The 23,144-nt window shown below is 41.2% G+C and overlaps 1 protein-coding gene and 1 long non-coding RNA gene across 2 annotated transcripts; both read left to right on the top strand.

Annotated features, from left to right (window-relative positions):
- Nucleotides 1-14,672: 14,672 nt before the first annotated feature.
- LOC133799623 (uncharacterized) lies at nucleotides 14,673-18,726 on the top strand. The gene is made up of 8 exons (XM_062237621.1): nucleotides 14,673-14,982; nucleotides 15,336-15,439; nucleotides 16,938-17,072; nucleotides 17,146-17,196; nucleotides 17,675-17,769; nucleotides 17,853-17,970; nucleotides 18,432-18,523; nucleotides 18,621-18,726. The coding sequence occupies exons 1-8, from the start codon at nucleotides 14,886-14,888 to the stop codon at nucleotides 18,724-18,726; spliced, it is 798 nt and encodes a 265-aa protein (XP_062093605.1). The 5' UTR covers nucleotides 14,673-14,885.
- A 2,737-nt stretch (nucleotides 18,727-21,463) lies between these two features.
- LOC133801823 (uncharacterized) lies at nucleotides 21,464-22,544 on the top strand. The gene is made up of 3 exons (XR_009877001.1): nucleotides 21,464-21,814; nucleotides 21,900-21,950; nucleotides 22,439-22,544. It is a non-coding gene; the product is annotated as an uncharacterized LOC133801823 (long non-coding RNA).
- The last annotated feature ends 600 nt before the right edge of the window (nucleotides 22,545-23,144 follow it).

A 23,144-nucleotide genomic window follows, 5' to 3' on the forward strand; every position in this document is an offset into this window, starting at 1 on the left:
TAAATGTTTTCCCTTTCTCTTGCTTAGGTGAACTTTCTCCTTAGTCGCATGCAGTAGGTTGTTTGTCTTTTGTTTTTCTTTGCTGGTATTTTATGCGTAGGTTTTTATCCTAGGGGTATCGACCGTAGGAAAAAGTGCATAGGAGCATGACTCATAGGATAGAACTCTAGGGTGATTTTCTGGGTAAACTTTTTTATGCCTGTTTTGAACAACAAGTTTCTAGGGTGCAAAAACCGTGTAGCTTAGGGGACACGCTTCACAGGCGGTTTTACCTTTCAAAACTTTCCTTCCAAGGAAAAATTATCCTGACCCTCCTAATACACGGATCCCGAGCAATCAAGGACCCGTTGGGAGCACAGGCGCGTGTTCATAGAACCGTGTGGTCTCACTTGCCGCGGGCTGGGATTACCTCAGCCCGTGTAAAGGAAACCCTTCGCCCTAGCTTCTTTCTTATGCTTAGGTCACCTTTTCTAAACTTTCTTCTTTGTTCGTTAGGCGACCAGATGGCACCCAAGAAGAGCGCACCCAAGAAGAGTGTTGGCAGCTCGTCTTCCCAGCAAGCCAGCAAAGGGAAAGAGGTAGAAACAGACTCCCCGATCCCCAACTTTGGTCCCACCGTGGAGAAGGAGGTCGAGGTGGGGCCCGACGCCTTTTTCGAGGCCGAGAGGATTGTCTCAAAGGTCACCACCCAGGGGAAAGTTAACAAGATAATGCTTTCCCACAATATAGAGATAGGGAGGGGCGCTCTGGGCGCCCGACCTCCCCTTAAAGGTGAGCGTCGCTGCGCGCCGCTCGACGAGGAGTACGCTGCCTGGAGCGATGAGCATCTCAAGGCTGGGGCCTTCCTCCCACTGGACCAGTACTTCGCGGATTTTTTAAATTACGTGAAACTGGCCCCCTTCCACCTCCCCCCTAACTTCTACCGTCTGTTAGCGAGGTTGAAGTATTTGTTCCCGAAGCAGAAATGGGAGGTCCCCACGCCGGCGGACATCCTTTATTTCTTTTGCCTCAAAGCCAGCCCGGAACAACGGGCTCGAGGTGATGAGTTCTACTATCTGACCTGTTTTCCCAATTCGGCTGTGGTCATCGAGTTGCCCAGCCACCCTAATGACTTCAAGGATCAGTTCTTCATGTCAAAGGAGTTTCACAACTGCGAATACCATTACTTCAACCGTCCTCGTAAATTCCTTCTAACTTTAGCTCGCTAGCTTGTCGTTGATTAGTCTCTTTCCATTCATTGCTGACTTAAAAACTATCGTGCAACTATTTTCGCGAGGACGGCTAAGTCAGTGACCCTTGGGGGTCAATACGAAACCTTGGCAGGGCTCCCCCCAAGTGAAAAAGGTTACCGCCAGCTCGTGTCTGATGAGACGATGCTAGCGTGTAAGTTAATTTCCCTGGGCCAGACCCTGGCCTTGAGGAGGGCGCGGACCATCCCCGTTACTCGCGAGATGGCACCCATCTCGAAGAGGAGGCTGCGGACGAGGACGAGGTGCCCCTCGTGCGCCGGAAGCGGGCTCTGAAGGTCGCCCAGGAAGTCAATGCAGAGAGGACCCACTCCGGGGCAGCAGCCGGCCCTCTGGCCAAGGTAACCCTTACTTATTTAGGGACTTAGAAAGGGCCACCGTGAACCTACGGCTTGCTAGGTTTAACCCCAGCCAACTCGTCCACCACCACCAAAACGACCTAGATCGCAACATCACTCTACTCCAGTGTGTTGACCAGCTCGTGTTGCGTTACGACATGGGCCGCCCTAGGGTTACTGTAGTAGTAGATAACACCCTGGCCTTTAGGTCGGCCTTTTTTGAGGAGTATAGGATCAATCTTAGGTCGTGGCCCTCCCTCCTGGAGGGTGTAGTGGCTCTGGGTCTTAGGCAGTACATAGAAGAGTCCAGTCTTGAGGCAGATCTAGACCTAGAGCCTCCTCTAGCTCGTGAAGACATTATCTTAGACTCCCCTATAGAAGCTCTGGGGCCGGAGGTTGTGACAATAGATTCCTCCTCCAGCTCGTAGGGTAGGGCCCTTTTCAATACATACTTAGGCTTTGCCTCTTTTTTTTGTTTTGCACATAAATGTTTTTACATGCATATTAATGCTTTGCTGCCTTTGTTTCAGACAAGGAGATGTCGCAGCTCGGGGGCAATGATCTTCGAGCCATGTTCCATGGAGGATACCCTTCCTCCGGGTCTTCCGAGCCCATGGTGAAGAGGCTCCGGTTGGCGAAGAAAGCCGTCGGGACTACCTCCAAGTCTCCTACCAAGGGGAAAAACCAAGGCCCTGCTGCCATAGAGAAAGTGCCTCTACCCCCTCCTGCAGTGGAGAAGATGGCTCCACCTCCCTCGCGACCTCCTGTCCCTGCCCGGGAAAAGGAGGTGCCAACTGGGACCTTGGCGGCTCCGGCTCCCACTATGCGCATCCCGGTCAACACTCAGGCTCTGGAGAAAATCCCCGACGTCTTTCGAGGGACAGTTTATGAGATCGCGAGCTATACGGTGGATCATTACTACAATTCCACACAAAGGGACTTGCGGGAGATCGAGACGAGGAGCCCCGAGAACATGATGGAGTCTTCACTGGGGATGACCCTCACGGTAAGTTCGCTTTTTCATTGGTTCTTTCTGTTTGTTTTTTTTTCTAAGGCACTTGCCTTATTATCTTTTGGTCTTGCAGGCGGCTTTGGCTCTCCACCGGAGCATATCTCGGTCCAGGTCCAGGATCGACGAGATCAAGGGCGAGCACCAGGCTGCCCTCGCGTCCGCTTAGCAACAGGAGTAGGATGCTAAAGTTGCCCTGGCTACTGTGCAGGCCGAGTTGGAGGCATCTCGGACCAAGCTGCTGGAGGCCGAGGCTACCAAGGTCGCCCTGGACGCTACGAAGGTGGAACTTGAAGAAGCCAAGTTTGCCCTAGTGGCGAAGAGGGCATCCTCCAGCTCCTCCATGGAGGCCACATTGTACCATTGCTGGGTATTCAACCTGGATGGTGACTCTCCTTCCTGGGGCCGGATGTGTGGGAGTCCTTCTTGGAGAAGTTCAAAGCTCGCCTTCAACAAGAGGCGCCCTCCGAGACCGGAGAGGCTTCCACCGCAATCGAGCAGGTTGCTGAGGGGGTGACTTCATCGGAGCAGCCTGGCGGGGCTTAGGATTTTTCCTCCTTCCTTTTTTATTTTTATTTGTAACTTTATATTATGAGGTTTTTTATCCTCGAGACACTTGATTTCCTTAGATTTATTTAATCTTTTTATATATTTTTGGCTTGACCTTACTATTATTTTTCTTCAATTGCACTTGGTGAGAACTTAGTTTCTGTTGGTGTAGAGATTGACATCTCATGCTTTCTAGGAAAAAAAATATGTTAATCAACTTGAACCAACTTCTAAGACTTAAGTCCTGGTTGTATCCAAGGCATTTAATTGAAAACTTAGTTCGTGTTAATCCTTAATCAATATCTCGTGCTTTTAAGAAAAACATCGATCAACCAATTTGAAATAACTTTTAAGTTTTAGGACCTGGTTGTATCCAAGACATTAATTTGAAAACCTAGTTCGTGTTAATCCTTTATTGATATCTCGTGCTTTTTAAGAAAAACATCGATCAACCAATTTTGAAATAACTTCTAAGTTTTAGGACCTGGTTGTATCCAGGACATTAATTTGAAAACTTAGTTCGTGTTAATCCTTTATCAATATCTTGTGCTTTTTAAGAAAAACATCGATCAACCAATTTGGACTAACTTCTAAGTTTTTAAGACGACGTGGTTATATCCAGGATACAACTTAGTTCGCGTTAATCCTTTATCGATATCTCGTGCTTTTTAAGAAAAACATCGATAAACCAATTTGGACTAACTTTTAAGTTTTTAGGATGACCTGGTTATATCCAGGACATATGCCCCCCAAGTACTTAGGAAAGGGTCTTTCGTGGTTACTTGACGTTACATCCACAAATATATACAATAATGTAAAAATATTTAATTCTCATTACTTAATAAACAACAGATGGCTTTTCTGATTAAGCCTTACAAAGATATCATTGATAATATTTCTTCAAATGGATAGCGTTCCATTAAGCCGAACTAGCTTGTAGGTTCCTTCTTTTATGACCTCAGTTATTTGATAGGGCCCTTCCCAGTTTGGTCCCAACACTCCATCCTTGGGATCTTTACTGGCTAGGAAGACCCTCCTGAGTACCAGGTCGCCAACGCTGAAGGTGCGTTTCTTGACCTTTGAGTTGAAATAACGAGTGATCTTTTGTTGATAATGCGTGAGCTGTAGCTGCGAATCTTCTCATTTTTCATCAATCAGGTTGAGGGAAGCGTAGAGAAATTCGTCATTGCGGTCTTGGTCAAATGCCTAGACTCTTTACGAGGCTACCTTTACTTCGACAGGAAGGACTGCCTCACTCCCGAAAGCCAGGGAGAAAGGAGTATGACCCATCGGTGTACGATGCGAGGTTCGGTATGCCCACAGTACCTGGGGGAGCTGTTCTAGCCAGACTCCCTTGGCTTCGTCCAGTCTTTTCTTAAGGCTTGCCTTTAGCGTCTTATTGACAGCCTCGACCTGCCCATTAGCCTGGGAATAGGCCACGGAGGAGAAGCTTATAACAATGCCGTGCCTTTCACAGAATTCGGTGAAGAGGTTGCTATCGAACTGCATTCCATTATCTGACACGATCTTCTTTGGCAGCCCGAATCGGCAGATAATACTCTTGACCATGAAATCGAGGACTCTTTTTGAAGTGATCGTTGCCAGGGGCTCTACTTCTGCCCACTTGGTGAAGTAGTCGATAGCCACCACCGCGTAACGAACTCCTCCCTTTCCAGTAGGGAGGGCACCAACCAAGTCAATCCCCCAGATCGCGAATGGCCATGGGGACAAGATCATCTTCAGCTCGACCGGGGGAGCTCGGGTAACTGTTGCAAATCACTGGCACTTGTCACATTTTTTGACGTAGGAGATCGAGTCCTTTGACAGAGTGGGCCAGTAATATCCTTGCCTTAATATCTTCAGGGCCAGATTTTGCCCCCCAGTGTGATCTACGCAAAAACCCTCGTGCACTTCCTGCAAAATGGTTTTCGCTTCGCTTGGCAGAACACAGCGTAGGAGAGGTAGAGAGTGTCCACACCAATATAATGTCCCATCTATCACCGTATACCTTGGAGCGTGGTAAAGTACTCGCCTTGCATCATTTCGCTCTTCAGGTAACTTTCTTGCTGTGAGATATTCGAGGATGGGGGTCATCCAGGTCGGTTTTGCATCGATCATCTCGACCTCCGCCCTGACTTCCTCTATGCTTGGTTTTTCCAAGAACTCCACCGGCACCAGCCCCAAATTTTTCGCCTCCCTGGAGGTGGTGAGCTTCGCGACAGCGTCCGTGTTGGAATTCTGCTCCCGAGGTATCTTCTCGATTGAGCCATGCTCCAATGCAGATAGCTCACTCTTCACCTTGCCCAGGTAAGCAGCCATCTTTGTTCCCCGTACTTGGTATTATCCTAACACTTGGTTTAGCACGAGTTGGGACTCGCTGTAACATTGGACGGAGCTGGCCTTTAGCTCCTGGGCGACCCTTAGCTCAGCCAGCAAAGCTTCGTATTCAGCCTCGTTGTTGGACGCTTTGAATCCAAATCGCAACGCCGAGTGGAATCGATGTCCGTATGGGGATATCAATATGATTCCAGCCCCAGAGCCGCTCTCGTTAGACGAGCCATCTATGAAGACCTTCTAGGAGGCCTGGGCTAAGGAGGCCTAGACTGACTCATCTACATGATCTTCTTGGAATCATGTGCACTCTGCCACAAAATCAGCCAGGGCCTGACTTTTTATTGCAGTTTGCGGTACGTACAATATCTCAAATTGGTTGAGTTCGATAGCCCACTTCAACATACATCCCGATGCTTCAGGTTTTTGCAAAACCTACCTTAAAGGTTGATCGGTTATGACGTGTATTGAGTGGGACTGGAAATACGACCTGAGTTTTCGGGAGGTCGTAATGAGATAGAAATCCATCTTCTCCATCAACGAATACTGGGACTCAGCTCCGAGAAGCCTCTTGCTGATGTAATAGACTGGCTTTTGAGATCGGTCTTCTTCTCGGACTAATACGGCGCTAGCTGCTTCTTCCGTGATAGCTAGGTAAAGGAAAAGAGGTTCTCCTGCCGTTGGCTTGGATAATACGGGCGGCTCGGCTAAATGTTCTTTTAGGTCAAGGAAGGCACGTTTGCATTCCTCGGTCCACTCGAATTTCTTATTCCCCCGGAGCAGGTTGTAGAATGGCAGACACTTGTCGGTAGATTTAGAAATAAACCGATTAAGGGCCGCCACCCTTCCTGTCAGACTTTGAACGTCCTTTCGCGACCGGGGTGATGGCATCTTGAGTAGCGACCTGATCTTATCGAGGTTTGCTTCGATTCCCCTGGTATTAACAATGAAACCCAGGAATTTTCCTGACGCGACCCCGAAAGTGCACTTTTGGGGGTTAAGCCTCATACCGTATTCTCTCAATATCTTAAAGCATTCCTCCAGGTCGGAAGCGTGGTTATTGGCAGTTTTTGACTTGACCAGCATGTCGTCAACATACACCTCCATATTCTTCCTGATCTGGTTGGTAAACATCCTATTCACCAACCTTTGGTATGTAGCTCCAGCGTTCTTCAGCCCGAAGGGCATGACCTTGTAACAGTAAACATTAGTTGGGGTCATGAAGCTAGTGTGTTCCTGGTCTGCTGGATTCATGGCGATCTGATTATAGCCCGAATACGCATCCATAAAAGACATGAGCTCGTGCCTCGCCGTGGCGTCTACCAATTGATCGATCCTTGGCAAGGGGAAGCAGTCTTTGGGGCAGGCTTTGTTTAGATCGGAGAAGTCGATGCAGGTCCGCCACTTCTCGTTGGGCTTCGGGACCAACACAGGATTCGCGACCCAGATCGGGAACTTCGCCTCACGGATAAAGCCGTACTTTAAGAGACGGGCTACTTCCTCTTCTAGGGCCTCAGCTCGGGTTGTTCCTAGACGCCTTTGTTTCTGGGATTTTGCAGGGACGCTTTTATCCAAGTGGAGGGTGTGCATGATGACACTCGGACTGATCCCTACCATGTCTTCATGGGACCATGCGAACACATCTATATTTTCCTGCAGAAACTTAATCATCTCTGCCTTCCTTTTGCTACATAGATTTTTCCCAAGCTTTACCACCTTCGAGGGATCTTGTGGATCGATGCCTACTTCCTCGAGCTCTTCGATGGCCTGGAGCTCGGATCTATCCTCGCCTATTATGGGGTCAATTTCATTATTTAAGATGATATTCTCCCCTTTGGCACTCTTAGGTTTTTCAATCTCAGGACTAGGCACAAGTTCTTGAGATTCCTCATTCCCGCCCTGGATGGTCATTGTTAACTGCCCGGGTTTTGACTTTCCCTTCATAGAAATGCTATAGCATTCCTTGGCAGTGAGCTGATCCCCTCAGACCGTGCATATCCCCGAGGAAGAAGGGAATTTTAGCGCGAGGTGGCGGATGGAGGTTATGGCTTCAAACGCTATCAATGTAGGTCGGCCCAAAATAGCATTGTATGCGGTGGGACAATCGATGACCTAAAACTCGAGGAGTTTCGAGACAATCCAGGGTCCCTCTCCCAGGGTGATCACCAGCTCGATTGTTCCTATTGCCGCCGATCCTTCTCCAGAGAATTCGTATAGCATCATGGAGGTGGCTTTCAACTCGGTGACGGATAATCCCATCTTTTCCAGCAAAGACCAGAACAGCAGATTCACCGAGCTCCCATTATCGACCAGTATTCTCCTAACTCTCCAGTTAGCAAGCTGAGCGGCTATGACCAGAGGGTCGTTATAAGGGAACTGGACGTGACTGGCATCTTCCTCGGTGAATATGATTGGTTGCCTCTCCAATCGTTGCTGTTTGGGTAGATGTTGCTCTGGAACGAACTCCACTCCGTTATGAGCTTTCAATTCATTGACATATCTCTTCTGGGCCCCTCTGCTCGTGCCGGCTAGATGGGGGCCTCCGGAGATCGTGGAGATCTCTCCCCCTATCATAGGAGGGGGGACGTCTTGATCTACCTGAGACCCCGGCTGACTTATCAGGACTTCCGGAGCTGGTTGGCCGGCGGGAACTCTATTCCGCGCATACTGAGCCAACGGCCCGGCTCTAATGAGAGGCTCGATCTCATCCTTTGGGTGCCTACAATCATCAGTGTTGTGGCCAATGTCGTTGTGAAACCGACAAAACTTGGAGGGGTCTCTCTTCCACTTCTGGTGCTTCAACGGTTCCGGCTTCTTCCAGCGGAGGCGAGCAGAGTTTGCTAGGAAAATGTTCTCCCTAGTGTGTGTGAGCTCGGTGCAAGTCACGTAGACTGGCTTAATCTTTTCCACGGACTTGTTCTTCTTTGGGCCGTGCTGGGCGACCTCGCTGCTCCCTTTTCTCTTGCCTCCACCAAATTGGTTATTCTGTGTAATGGTTTGTGTCGCTGTCACGACATTCGTTCCCACTCCAACGGGCTGTTCATGGGCCTGGCTGGTCCCTGCAGCTGATGCTCGCGCCTCCTCCAGGTTTATCCTTCCTTGGGCCCTATTTAGGAATTCGTTCACGATGCTGACACCCTTCCTCTGTATCTCCTCCCAGAGTCCGCCTCCGATGAGGATACCAGTCCTTAAGGCCATGATCTTGGAGCTATCATCTGCTGCTCTGCCTCGAGTAGCGACGTTTGCGAATCTGCTCAGGTAAGCTTTCAAAGGTTCTTTGGGCTGCTGCCTTACATTTGCCAGGGTGTCGGCTTTGACGCGGGCAGCTTGAGAAGCTCGGAATGCTCTCTTGAAGTCAGCAGAGAAGGTTTTCCACGAGCTGATGGATTGCTTTTTACTCTGCTTGAACCATTGCCTGGCCGGCCCAGTCAAGGTGGAAGGAAATATCAAACATCTCAGCTCGGGACCGATGTTGTGGGCAATCATCAGGGTGTTGAACTTACCCAGATGATCTGACGGGTCCCCGTCTCCATTGAACTTGGACAAGTGAGGCATATGGAAACCAGGTGGATATGCCGTGGCTGATATGCTGGGGGAGAAGAGCTCGAGTTCGTCCCCCGAGTCATACTCATCCTTTTCTTTTTCTGACAAGAGCCTCCTCATCAGCTCCTCCATCTGGGCTAGACGCTCAAGGGTTTGGTCATGACTACCTTGGTTGTTCCGGGGCTGTTCAACAGCTCTGGTTCCATGGTACGCGTTAGGCGGGTTATTGTCCCTCCTATCTTGAGATAGGTTATATGGGACATTCCCGCTGTCACGTACTTCAGACAGGCCTTCCCCCTGGCAAGCATGACTGCCATTTCCAACTGGGTCTCCTCTTTCGGAGGTTGCCCCTCGGGACGGCCTAAGGGCTTTGCGCCGAGCTCAAATGATGGCACAGGTCTCTGCCGGAGATGTCACTTCGACGACTCCCGGTCCAGTAACTTCCATTCAAAAAGCTCGGAGCTTGCCGCTGGGGGTGAGGATCCGGGACTTCCCTAGGCGCCCGACTGCGATGGGAAGGTCCGATGGAAGAAGGGTTTCTCCTGCTGCTCCCGTGAGCCAAAATGTCTTGGATTGGACGGGGAGGAGACGGGTACCTTATTAGTGAAGGAGGATGTCTGACCGGGGACGCGATCCTAGTCCTGTCAGGGCGGATTAAGCCAGGTCGCGGCCGCTCCGCTCTACCATCCTGTGCGTCCTGTGCTCAGCGGTCTGAGCAGGGTACAGGACGGCTGGCCGGGGTGGGCTGTCGTCACGAGCCCTCCCCGGATCTCTATCGCGAGCTTCCTCGAGCCCTCCTGGGTGCACTCGAGGGCGGATGTGAGCTAGGAGTTGAGGTCTAGACCGATCGGCTGAATTGCTTCTCGGCCCTAGGAAGTACCTCAAATGTGGTTTCCCGCCGATGCTACGTGGGAGTAGAATTTGAAGCTGGGGGTCTGACCGACCGACTGGGCCTGGACCGGTTACCCCAGCAAGACTTATGAGTCTCGCCATGCCTCTTTCTGATGTTAGCATCAGTGTTAAGAGGGGGTAGTCGGACCAAAACCTCTTGAATCAGCTGGTTAGCTTTTTCCAGCTGACTCCTCAACTGTGCATTTTCCATTTCTACCGCCGTGTAGAAATCTGGGTTCGGATTGGGCGGCCGGGGAGCCGAACTTCCAGTGTCATCTTGGCCCATTGGCTGCTTCACCGGTCGCTGCTGAACCTCAAGGTTCTGGTCATCGGACATGGCAGCATGGTGGGCCTCCTGCCCGTCACGTTGGTCCGCCTCGTTACCATGTCTTGAGCGAGTAACTACCATGGTTGAGTATTTGCGATAGCACCAATCTAAAAGCTCTCAATGAAAGCACCAAACTGTTGACGCGGTTCTTTGGCAACAGATAATTATATGAATAAGGAGAGGGATTAGTGCTAAATGATGAACCGTAATAGATGAATGATCTCAAAGAAAAATTATAACTCGAATACTTTTTTAGGTGGTTCAAAGGTTAAAATCCTTCTAGTCCACCAGGAAATATTATCGATTTATCTATGATATTCTTTACAGGGTATTTCTTTACAAATTAGAAGCCAACCCTTTGCAACTCCAGGGTCTCCATATTTATAGGGAGAGGGCACCTGGGTGTTGGCAAAGGAGGTCATCCCGTGACCTTCTTACCCATCATCTCACTTCTGTTAATTCCTAAAACCTGACAATGAAGTGTGGTCTAATCAATAGGTAAGGGGGATAATGGGCCGCATGGCCCAACCCAGTCGTGGGGTGCCTGAACACGCATGTTTATGCTGCGTGTCCGAGAATTTAGGAATGGAGTAGACACGTGATTGTGATGTCTGATATATGCACGTTTACATTGCGTGGTTGACTCTATAAAAGGTCGGAGGTGTCATCTCCAGCTCATATCCCGAGCTTGATATAGTCTCAGCCCGTGGTGTCCACACTGCTGACTCGATGCCTTAGTAATCTCACTAAACCTTTGGCTACCTTGAGCTAAAGAGCATTATGCCCTTTCCCAGCTCGCTAATGACCCGTGGATATTTATGGCGTACAACAACCTTTTCCATCCGATAAAGCTAGGAGAGCCAAAGCACCATTAGAGTTAATCCACAAATTTTGCGGGCCTATGCGTACTCTGTCAAATGATAAAAATAGGTACTTCATTCTCTTTATTGACGACCTTACTTGAATGACAAAGTTTTCGATATTTTCAATAAATTCAAACCTGTGTCGAAAAGAAAAGTGGTCGCAATATCAAGACAATAAGAAGTGACAGAGGCAAAGAATACACTTCTAATGAGTTCAATAAGCTCTGCGAAGATGAAGGCATGGAGCATCAACTCACAGTTGGATATGCACCAGAAAAAAATGGTGTGTCTGAGAGAAAACACAGAGCTGTTATCGAGATAGCAAGAGCTATGCTCATGGAGAATGCTCTTCCAAAAAGATTTTGGGCAGAGGCAGTAAGCACTATAGTCTACTTGCTCAACAAATGTCCAACCAAAGTTGTGTAAGATAAGACACCTATTGAAGCTTGGAGTGGACGAAAGCCATTAGCAAAGCATCTGAAAGTATTCGACTGCTTATTCTACTCACATATTCCAAAAGAGAAAAGAGGCAAGCTAGATGAGAAGAATGAGAAAGGAATTTTCTTAGACTATAGCACTCAATCAAAAGGTTATCGAGTCTATAGCTTAGGAACGAAGAAACTCATAATTAGCCGAGACGTAATATTCGACAAAGATGCTGCATAAAATTGGGAGACAAAAGAAATAGAAAGGAAGACTATCAACATTCCTCTATCACCAAAACAAGAAATTAACAAAGACCATGATCAAATTAGGTCTTTAACTCAACCAACTACGCAAGAACCAGTACAAGACATGAAATCTCCTCCAGAATCACCACCAAGGCGAATGAGACCCTTAGCAGATATCTACGAGACTTGCAACTTAATGCTGATTTAGAGTGAAAGCTTTGAAGCTGCTTAAAAGCAAGAAGTATGGAGAAAAGAAATGGAAGAAAAGATAAAGATGATCGAGAAGAATGAGACTTGGGAGCTTGTAGATCATCCACAAGACAAAGACACTATAGAAGTCAAATAGGATTACAAGATAAAACTTAATTCAGATGGCTCAATTCAAAAACATAAAGCAAGGTTAGTTGCCAAGGGATACTCACAACAACATGGAGTTGACTACAATGAAACATTTGCTCCGGTTGCACGCCTCAACACAATCAGGGCTTTGATTGCTCTAGCTACACAGATGAAATGGAATATTTTCCAACTAGAGTTGAAGTCAGTATTTCTCAGTGACTATCTCGAAGAAGAAATCTATGTGGAGCAACCTCAAGGGTTTGTGCTGCAAGGACAAGAAGATAAAGTTCTCAAGTTAAAAAGGCTTTATATGGCCTAAAGCAAGCTCCAAGAGCCTGGTAGATCAGGATCGACAACTACTTCACCAAACAAGGATTCAGATGGAGCAAAAGTGAGCCAACACTCTACGTCAAAACTCAAGGAGCGAATGACACACTTATTGTCATATGATGATGATCTCATTTACCAAGCAATAATGAGAAAATGGTCAAGAAATTTAAAGAAGACATGATGAAAAGTTTCGAGATGATTGATTTGGGCTTAATGCAATACTTTCTCGGGGTTGAAATAACTCAAAAAGAAGACGGGATCTTCATTTTACAAAAGAAGTATACAGAGACACTATTGAAGAAGTTCAAAATGGAGGGATGTAAGACACTATCAACTCCACTAGACAACAACAAAGCACTCAAGAAAGAGGATGGCTCACCAAAAGTAGATGAATCAATGTTTCAAAGTTTAATTGGCAGCTTACTCTATCTGACAGGTAGAAGACCAGACATTATGTATGCAGTCAGTTTCCTATCAAGATTCATTGACAATCCAAGTAAAGTTCACTACGGAACAACCAAGAGAGTTCTTAGATATTTCCCAAAGAACAAAGAACTATGGAATATGGTATGGAGTCACCCATGACTCAAAACTAATTGGCTACACAGACAATGACTGGGCATGATCTCTGGACAATATGAAAAGCACGACAGGATATGCCTTCACAATTGGATTAGGGATATTTTCCTAGGCATCAAAGAAACAAGCACTACACCAAATACCATTTCCTATAACACATAGCTATAAGCTAATTGGAAAAGTATTATACTAGGTAAAGCGGTAAACTTAAAAGGAGGTAAACTAAAAAGGGAGGGAAACAAAAAAAAATTGCTGAGTAATGTTAAAATGGAGGGAAACCCACAGTTTCAGCCTAGCCCTATTATCTCAAAACCCAATCCCTAATGATGTGTTCTTTCTCTCAGCTCTCTCTTTCTCCCAGCGTTCTTTCTCTCGCTCTCTCTATCTCCCAGAGTCTCATCGTTCTTTCTACCCTCTCCATCGCACGAGCTGTTGGAGCACGCCACGGCAGAGGAGCACTCTCTCCACTGGAATTGCAGGCTCTTTCTTCCCCAAGTTGCGATCGATGAGAGTGACCTGCAAAAGTATGGGATGTCGAATCAGATCAAGAGGAGCACTCTCTTTCTCTTTCTCTTTCTCATAGTTCCTCTCCATCACTCTCTGATCAAGAACAGACCACGACTCAAAGAGCTGCTGATTCAGTTACTGGTTCTCAAGGATTTCATTTGTTCAAGCAACTAAATGAGACTCCAAGCAATGGTAAATCTCGTAATGCTTCAAGTAGACAGAAAGAGTTGATTAACGCTGTCCAAAGGACTCCAATAGATCACCTTTTGAGGGAATGTCAATCCCAGACAAATGGTCACATGGGTAGAAATAACACGCACTTCTCAACTATAGAACAGAAGCTCTTGGATGTAGGGTCAAATCAGAGCCCGGTAAATTTCACTAGGCATTTAGTGTTATTGCGCTCTCATAGCTATGTTATATATTTTCTTGTGTCTACTTCTAACTTATTCTTCTAGAGTAGTTCTGCTTCTGATATACTCCCTTTGTCCATAGATTGGTGCGGAGGTCCGAGGGAAAATTGATGGAGCATTCGACTTGGGTTATTTAATGACTGCGACTGTTAATGGAAAGCTATTCAGAGGAGTCTTGTTTGCACCAGTAACCTTCAAAAACCCAGTGCCAGTTATATAATGTGCTCAAAGTTTGAATATGGGCAAGCTAAAAATCATTATCTATTTGCTTTAAACTTTTTTAAAGCAGGGACTTGGAGAGGAATGGGAAAAACATGAAGGGCTTTTCAAAAGAGAATCTAAATGACCATATCTTGAACCAGAGATTTCAGGTAAATTTTCTGCCCCCTGCCAATATTTCTGATTTGATACTCCCAAATTTCACATCTTAATTTTTTTAGATAATTTGATTACCACTTTGAAACTTCTAGTGTTAGTCTAAAGCATTCTTGTAATCTGATACTTCATATTTGGGTTTACATGCTTAGATTTGTGTGTTTTGGCCATAAGAATTTCGTATTATTTCTAATATATATTTCCATCTTCTATACAGTTTCTCCATATTTGGATCCTTAGGGAGTATTTAGCATATGCTATGGGTATCCCAGATGTTAAAGGAGATTTGGAGCGCCTAATTGATGATTTTGTTTTGATGTGTTTGTTTGTGGGGAATGACTCTCTACCTCACATTCCCTCATTGGAAATATCTGAGGTTGTCCACAGAAAAAGGGAAAGAAAGAAAGGAGTTAACTAGTAGCGTCTTCTGGAACTGAATAATAGACGTGGCCTAAAATCTATGAAAAATATCCCGTTTTCTTCTTCTTCTTTCTTTTCTCTCTCAAATTGAAATCGGAATTTTTGGGATGAATTGAGGGGGAATGATTTGGTGATCCTTTGAAGAAAGAAGGATGTTGGAGGATCAGGTGGCTTACCTCTTGCAAAGGTACCTTGGCAACTACGTCAGGGGACTCAACAAGGAAGCGCTCAAGATCAGTGTTTGGCAAGGTTCGTTTTCTTATAATTACTCTTATTTTCCTGGATTTTAGACTTTGAAATCAATTTTTTTTGTTTTGGTTGTGTAATTGGAGTTTTTTAAATAATTATTGAAATGTCTTCAGAACGGATGAATTTTCTGTGATTAATTCAAAGAGAGGGAGTGAATGAGTTTATTGACATTGGAATTTTGGAAAATTTAATAAGTTGATGGATTTAGTTTTTGGTTTCATTTTGTCTTATTGCTTCAAATTCTACACTTATCAGATTTTACGGTTGATTGGATTGTAGTTAACTTAGTAGTGAGAGTAAAGTGTAAATGCTTTGTTTCTGGTTGATGGTTTACTCCTAAATCTATATTGCAGGAGATGTGGAGCTAACTAATATGCAGTTGAAACCAGAGGCACTTAATGCATTGAAATTGCCTGTGAAGAATAAGGCTGGATTTCTTGGCTCTGTGAAACTTAAGGTATGTGCGTTTCTATAATTTTTGTTTAGTAAAGATGTTTGCGGATTTATTTGAATTGGCTTTGGGGATTAATGATTAAGAAACTTGACTTTATATATTTTCTTGTGACATTTCTAACAATCTCTTATATTCTACAAGTTCTTTATGGTGTTTTATATATATATATAAATTATAACTTGCTTTAGTCTGTCGCAGGATGAATGAAGTTCGATGATGTATGTATTGATGTTATATATGTATTTAAAGACAAAAAGCTAAGTATTTTGAAATTTTTTAGATGATTTTTGTTTTTTTGATAGGAAACAAAACCTTTATTAATTGGAAAAAGGTATTACAAAAAGATGATAAGTTATCTCCATAAAGTAGACATAAAGAAAACATCTAGCATTAATAAGAGCAAAACCAAAAAGAAACTAGCGAAATCACACAATTTTCCATTCAAGAATGATCAAAGAAAGAGGGAAATCCATGAATTACTTTGTCACATAAGCCCAAAAAGATGCTAAAATTTGAACCTTTTCCCTTAGAGAAGCCACACCCAGTTTTTTTTATTTTTTTTATTCTTCTTTCAGCCAAATAATCCACACAATTCGAAATTTTTTAGAAGAATAAGTCTCTTGTTTTGAAAATGGTTGTAGAGATTCCTGACTGAGCCATATTCTTTGTGACACAACATCATTAAGCGTAAATTTGTGAGTTTCAACAATAATGGTTGGGAAACTGGTGTGGTTGTTCGGGCTACTGATCTTAGTTTATGGAAACTTACTTTATGCTATAAGAATTTCAATAGCATTGTGATTTTTTAAGCGGGGTTTGAAAGAAGATTTAGATTTGTGGCTATAATTATGTTTTCATGTATGATGATACCTTTTCCTCTTGTATATAACTTATTCTTTTCCAATCTATAAAGTATTCATCCTTTCTGATGTAATCAATTAGTCAATTAGTTAATTAGTCTGTAATTTAGTTATTAGCTACTAGTTGTATTTAACTTTAATTGTTCCTTAGTTGTTATTAGTCATTAGCTAGTCTTGAATAAAATGTATAAATAGACCTTAAAGTTGTAGTCAGAGGCATATTATTATCAAATACAATCTGATTTTTCCACAAATTCTTTTCTCTCTGCGTTTCATTTCCTTTCGTCTTCTCTGTGAGTTCATCACTTTCTTCTTTCTCTGATTTTTTATAAGATATTTTATTCTTTTTGCTATGAATGTTTATTTATTTTCTAGGTCCCTCTTTTGTATCTATTCCCACCCTCCCCCCCCCCCCCCCCCTCTTTTGCATATATTTGTTACGTTTCTTTTAAAAAGAAATAAAAAAAATAAGATAAAATTAGTTTCTTTGTAGTGAAGAATAAAAATATTAGAAATTTCACAAAATTGAGAGATCACCTATATAATTTTCTTGCTGGAAGCAATTTGAATGACATCTTTTGTGATTCTGGATGCTGTTTACATTTAACTAATGATGTTTTTTGTGATATTCCCAAATTAAGGTACCTTGGAGTAGGCTTGGTCAGGACCCAGTTGTAGTTCATCTGGATCGTATTTTTTTGTTAGTTGAACCTGCAACGCATGTTCAAGGGTCCACTGAAGATGCCATTCAAGAAGCTAAGAAAAGCCGAGTGCGGGTAAGACAGTAATGATGTGCCTACCGATATACCTTTGAATGATCCTCTGAATAATTGTTATGTCTGGAAATAGGAAATGGAAATGAAGCTGGTAGAGAAGGCTCAACAATTAAAGTCTGAAGTGGTAAGATTACACAATTCTTTTATCAGTGTAACTTAAATTATAATAGGGTGAATATTTGACTAGATGGTTCATGGAAACTATTTGTGCTGACTGCTGATACAGACAATGGCATGCCTTAGCATCCATACATCTGATATATTTACTTGACTTGAATCTTTACAAAGCAAAGGGTGACTAACATAATTGATAGGTAATAATTTTTTTATGTATAAGGAAATATTATGTGATGCCCATATTATTATGTGTTTGTACGTGTATATGAACTTTATATTTTGTTCTTAAGCGTCTTATGTGCTATTTTTGAATCTTTGATAACACATATTGTATCAAGTTTTGGTTGTAGTATTCAAATGCTGTGATGTTATTCTTTTTTAGGATTTACCTTTTAATCTTTTTGAACCATACATATGTTTATACATATATTTGGTTGTCAATTATGATTATAACTGTATTAATATGTATATATTTTTAATTGAAGAATCAATCATGGTTGGGTTCCCTTCTCAACACTATAGTTGGAAATTTGAAACTCTCAATTTCAAATATTTATATCAGATACGAGAACAGTGAAAGGTGTGTAATAGCAAGTTAAATTTTATATTTTGGAATCTTTGCATTCCTATTTTTTGTCTGAATTTTAATTTCCTATTCTCTAGCAATCCTGGTCACCCATTTGCAGCAGGTGTGACCTTGGAAAAACTCTTAGCTATGACAGTTGATGACAATCGGAATGAGACTTTTATTACTGGTGGTTCACTAGATCGTATACAAAAGGTTCCTAATTTTGTTCCTTATAGGGTGTCGATTGATATGAATGCAATCAAGTTTATGTTTTATTCTCTTTAAGAAGGTCTCATATATATAATTTGAAATGCACAGTTGCGAGTTAGCGAGGAAACACACACTTGCAACTTTTTGACAAAACTACTAAATAAAAGCCTTCAATTGTAATTTTCATTTTCTTGTTATAAAAGATCTTTGTTTCTTTTTTAAGGGGAAGAAAAATTTATTGAATGCTTGGCCGAGATGTGTATTCATTTATCATATTTTAAATTTAAAGTATGTTGCAATCCTGCATATATTTGAAGTTTCACCCACAATACACGGTACACCAAAGTTCTGACATGATAACAAGTAGCAATTTGTTACATAGCCAGTAAATTATAATATGATTATAACTAATTTAATCCTTATTACAGTCTTGTTTATAATAAGATTTTTTTTAATTTTTACAGTTTGTTGAACTTGACCGACTTGCACTTTATCTGGATTCTGATATAATCCCATGGCATATTGACAAGCCATGGGAGGATTTGCTTCCTTCTGAGTGGGTCCAGGTAGAACCAATATTTAGTTTATTCTTTCAGTTACATATGTTGAGGGCATGTTCAAACTATGAAACTTTGATCATTTATTTGCTTCAGGTTTTTGAATATGGCACTGAAGAAGGCAAACCTCCTGATAGAATTGTCAAACTGCACATTTATATTCTGGAACCAATTACAGGAAATGCAAAGTATACAAAGTTAAGGGAAAATGAATTGGCTAAGAGTGATCAACCTTTGCAGAATGCAACAGTGAATTTGGATTATGTCATTCTCTGTTTATCAAAGGTTTAATTTCATAATTCAACTATGATTGGATACTTGGAGGCATGTTTTGATTGGCCATGAAAATTTTTAGTATCTTGTTGTTGCAGGATGGATACAAGGATATGTTAAAACTAGCTGATCACTTTTCTGCCTTTAATCAACGCTTAAAATATGCGCATTTTCGTCCACATGTTTTCGTGAAATTTGATCCTCATTCTTGGTGGAAGTATGCTTATAGAGCTGTATCTGACCAAGTGAAGAAGGGAAGGTAACTTCTTTAGTATTTCCAATATTTTGGTTGGATTTAGCTCTCCCATTCAATGGTTGGTTCATTGCATGATGGTTATTTTCTTACAAAATAAAGATTTTAGATATAATTTCTGAGGGTTATCACTATATAAACTTGTGAGTAAAATGTGGCAAATTTTTTACTTGTTATGTTTTTATTTTTGTTTAAACTATTCTGCTTTATAAGTGTTGATTTGAAATAAATTTAATAAATAAATGATAACATACTCCAGCTCACTTGTTGTGAATGTTTTTTACACACTCTTGTATTTGCTTGCTAATGGAATTAGCTTCATAGTGGGATTAGATGAGTTGACTTTTGTTTGTGATAAGAGTAATATATCAAGATTATTTATTACTGGATGGTGGATAAACTTGTGCATCTTTGATTTTCAATTTTATTTTTTGGTACTCTTTTTATATCATGGTCATTGGGAGCCCCTTCAAAATGTACCTAAGGGAAGATGCTTTTAGGTTAAATTTATAAAGTATATCTTACAATTATTATTATTACTTTAGGCTGGCAACAGAAGCCATCTAGACTAGCTTTAGGCACAAACTTCTGTATCAGAAATAATGGTTCTGAGCCATTGGAATCGTAGGTCATATGTGGTTTAGAATTAATTACATCAAGAGCTTAGAGGCCATCTTACATTTTACAGCATGGTCCCCTATTTTTGAGTGAGAATCTTATATGCTGCCTTGAAAGTATAGAATGCTTTATCGAAGTGATAGTATGTGAGTATGTGCTAATCATCTATATCTATCTATATTCTAGACGATTAACTTACACAGAAAGTAATTAAATTTAATTTGCTGTTATTTAGATATTTTGTTATTATTATTTTTAAATAATTTACCAATTAATACTTCTCTCTTTTAGTTAATATTAAAGCACTACCATGTTGCCCAGTTCTTAGGTTTCTAGTATATATAATATACATGGGTAACTGTGTATAACTCTGTTTTCTTTTGATTGATTTTTAGTCATTTCATTTCAGCTCCATTTTTTTACCTTGCTTTAAAGTTATTTTTGTTCTTCTAGAGAGTATATCACTTTTCTTTTTTCAGACTGATGATTGGAAGGTTATGGTTTTTTGAGAAAAGAACAATGACAAGAAGCAGAGAGATTGAGTCATGTTATGGTCTGTGCATTATGATCTAAACTATAAGTTATTAAGTCATGTCTTTGTTTCTGCATTTTTTTTTATTGTCTGTAACAATGTCCCAATTAAAGATATACATTCATGCATAAACTATGGTTTCTATATCTGAATTACTTTTAATTTCTTATATTGAAAAATGATTGCAGATTGAATCAAAATATTGTACTGAGTATTTTGTGTCTTGGAAAGGAGCTATATATAGATACTGCAAGTCATGTTTTTGTTGTCTTTGCTTCAACTACTAATCAGGTATGTACTTTGGCACTCTTTGTAACATACCACTTTGTTTTATTTATTCTTTTACTTGATTTTTTATTTTTGTTCTATTATTTCATTTAGTTACTTATTAGTTTTATCCAAAAAATATTAGTTGGCTTTAAAATGATACTGTTAGTATTGATATATTATTTTGATTGCTAGTTCTTGGAAGAATGACTTTAGATTCTATTTTTAATTGATTAAATATTATTTCATTAGTTTTACCCTGCTGTGGTCTCGTTGCTCTGCTATTTTTAATATATAGATTTTCATGAGTAGTTTAGTTCATTGTTAAACTGGTTAGCCCATAAATGTTATGTCTTTTGCCTTATTCTTGAGAGGTAATGCATGATTCCATATCTTGTTTTTTTTTAAAAAAATATATTAGTTGTTGAGTTTTGTTTTATTTTGGTCTCTAATTAATCTACCAAATTCAGAGTTTCTGACCCAGTTGAATTCAGCTGCTTATTTTTTTACTTTATTTAAAAAAAAAACACAGTTTTACACTTGCATGCTTTTCTTTTTATTGAAAAGAAAAGGAGTCATTATTACTCCATGGTATTCAGTGAAGGATCATTTGGTTTCACCTTATTTTTTATTTATTTATTTATTTTGCTTTAACTTTAAAATTTGTGATCAGTTTCTGATGGGTGCATTGTGTAACTATCAGATTTTGCTTGGCTTTATTTTCTGATGGAATTTATAGTTGCTGATAGATTTTTGGGACCAAGGACTAGTTCTTTCGTTAATCTTTGAAGATTCTTCATTTTCCATCTTTTATATTCGATGATAATGCATCATTGTACACCAAACATAGTGTTTTAGAAAGGAACTTTGTTGCTTAAGATGTCTTTAAATGACTAGTTTTGTTGTCCTTATGGGGCTTACAGTGAGTCATCAATGTAATCTCATTTTTTTCTTAACACAGGGAATACATTTATTTCCAAGAAAGTTGACAACAAGAAGAAAAAGAAACATAAGAAGGTGGAAGATAAGATGCTTGGATGGGGTAAGTTGACAACATTGAACTTTTCTGTCTTTGTAGGGTGGAGCCAAGAAAGTAGTTTTATCTTGCCATATTTTACATTTCAGGTTCTCAATGAAGCTTATTAGCATTCATGTATTTTTTCAATATATGTACGCTCTTCAGTGTTTCTGGCTTGTAAGTGAATTTACTTGCACCTGATTCTTAAATTTTATTTTATTCTGTTTTAGCTACATGATTTTGATACGTGCATTGCAAAAAATGAAGAAGCTATTCAAATTGATCCTCACTTTGCTGCGTGTTATGGAAACATGGCAAATGCTTGGAAGGTAATCTTTAGTATCTTTTATGGTTCCACTATCAAGTATTTAGCCTGCAAGCATCTAATAGACAGTTATTATGTTTCTGCTGCAGGAGAAGGGCAACATTGATGTTGCAATCCGCTACTGTTTAATTGCTATCGAGGTTTGTTATAGCCATCAATCTAGTCCATAAGTGGGGTTTTTTTTGTGATGTGTTTGCAATATATACTTTTTGAGTTCAAATTATATTTTATGTTTTTGGCTTACAGTTATTAGTTAACTCCTGATATATTCTTTCCACTGGTGGGGGTGTTTATGTTAATTAAAAGTGTTAATAATCAATTCTTTAGCTGATGTAAGTTGATGCATGCTTAAATTATTACTTTAGTGTTGATAAATTCCAGTGAAACTTAACCAACCTGGCTAGAGAAAACACTCCAACTAGGTTGTTTTGAAGTATTGGGTAGAGTCAATTTGATGGGAAGGTTTTGGTTGTTATATTAGCTAATATCACTCCTAGTACTAGGAATCTTACACCCAGTGGCGGAGCCAAATTTTTTTTTTCGTGGGGGCATGATCATCAAGAGCAAAAATATATATTCTTTCTTTGAATTCTTTTTTCCATATTACACTGATTGTTTTATTTTGCAGCTCCGACCAAATTTTGCTGATGCATGGTCAAATTTAGCAAGTGCATATATGCGTAAAGGGCAGTTTAATGAGGCAGCTCAATGTTGTCGCCAGGCTCTTGCACTGAATCCACATTTGGTAGAATTTCTTTCTGACTCTTGACACTTGGAAATTCAATGATTTAACAAAATCTTTGAATAGAACATAACATTTCTTCTTAATGTTACAGGTTGATGCACACAATAATCTTGGAAATTTGATGAAAGCTCAAGGATTAGTTCAAGAGGTGAGGAATCCATGGTCTTTTTTTTCTTTCTTGATAGGTCTGATATTAGGTGTACGTGGTTACTCTACAAACTTTTACCTATTTCCTAAATCTCTACACTCTTCCATGATTGAATACAACACACACACATACATATATATATATACTAGTGTTCAGGTTCCTCTGTACTCCAATATCTATGGAACTGCTTTATTATAATTACATTATTATATCAATTTAAATTTATTATTTTGTGTTGACGGTAAGAATTCGTCAACGATTGATGGTTAGAAAACTTCAATCTCTATACTATAAGAAGCTATGAATTAGATAGAAAAAACTCTAAACAACAGGAGAAAACTCGGGCAAGCATGAGAACCAGAAGCATATATTTCATAAGTCTCATTTCTACATTCAGTTTTTCAACCCCTTAGCCTGAGGGGTTGGAGCCTATTTATAGGG

This window comes from Humulus lupulus, chromosome 9, assembly GCF_963169125.1.
Source record: "Humulus lupulus chromosome 9, drHumLupu1.1, whole genome shotgun sequence".
NCBI classification, from domain to species: domain Eukaryota; kingdom Viridiplantae; phylum Streptophyta; class Magnoliopsida; order Rosales; family Cannabaceae; genus Humulus; species Humulus lupulus.

What these genes read in the sequence shown, in the direction of transcription:
- LOC133799623 (XM_062237621.1), top strand. Translation starts at nt 14,886, where the DNA reads ATGTTGGAGGATCAGGTGGCTTACCTCTTGCAAAGGTACCTTGGCAAC. An exon ending in TTGGCTCTGTGAAACTTAAG is followed by an intron (nt 15,440 to 16,937) that starts GTATGTGCGTTT and finishes TCCCAAATTAAG; the next exon opens with GTACCTTGGAGTAGGCTTGG. An exon ending in AGATACGAGAACAGTGAAAG is followed by an intron (nt 17,770 to 17,852) that starts GTGTGTAATAGC and finishes CCTATTCTCTAG; the next exon opens with CAATCCTGGTCACCCATTTG.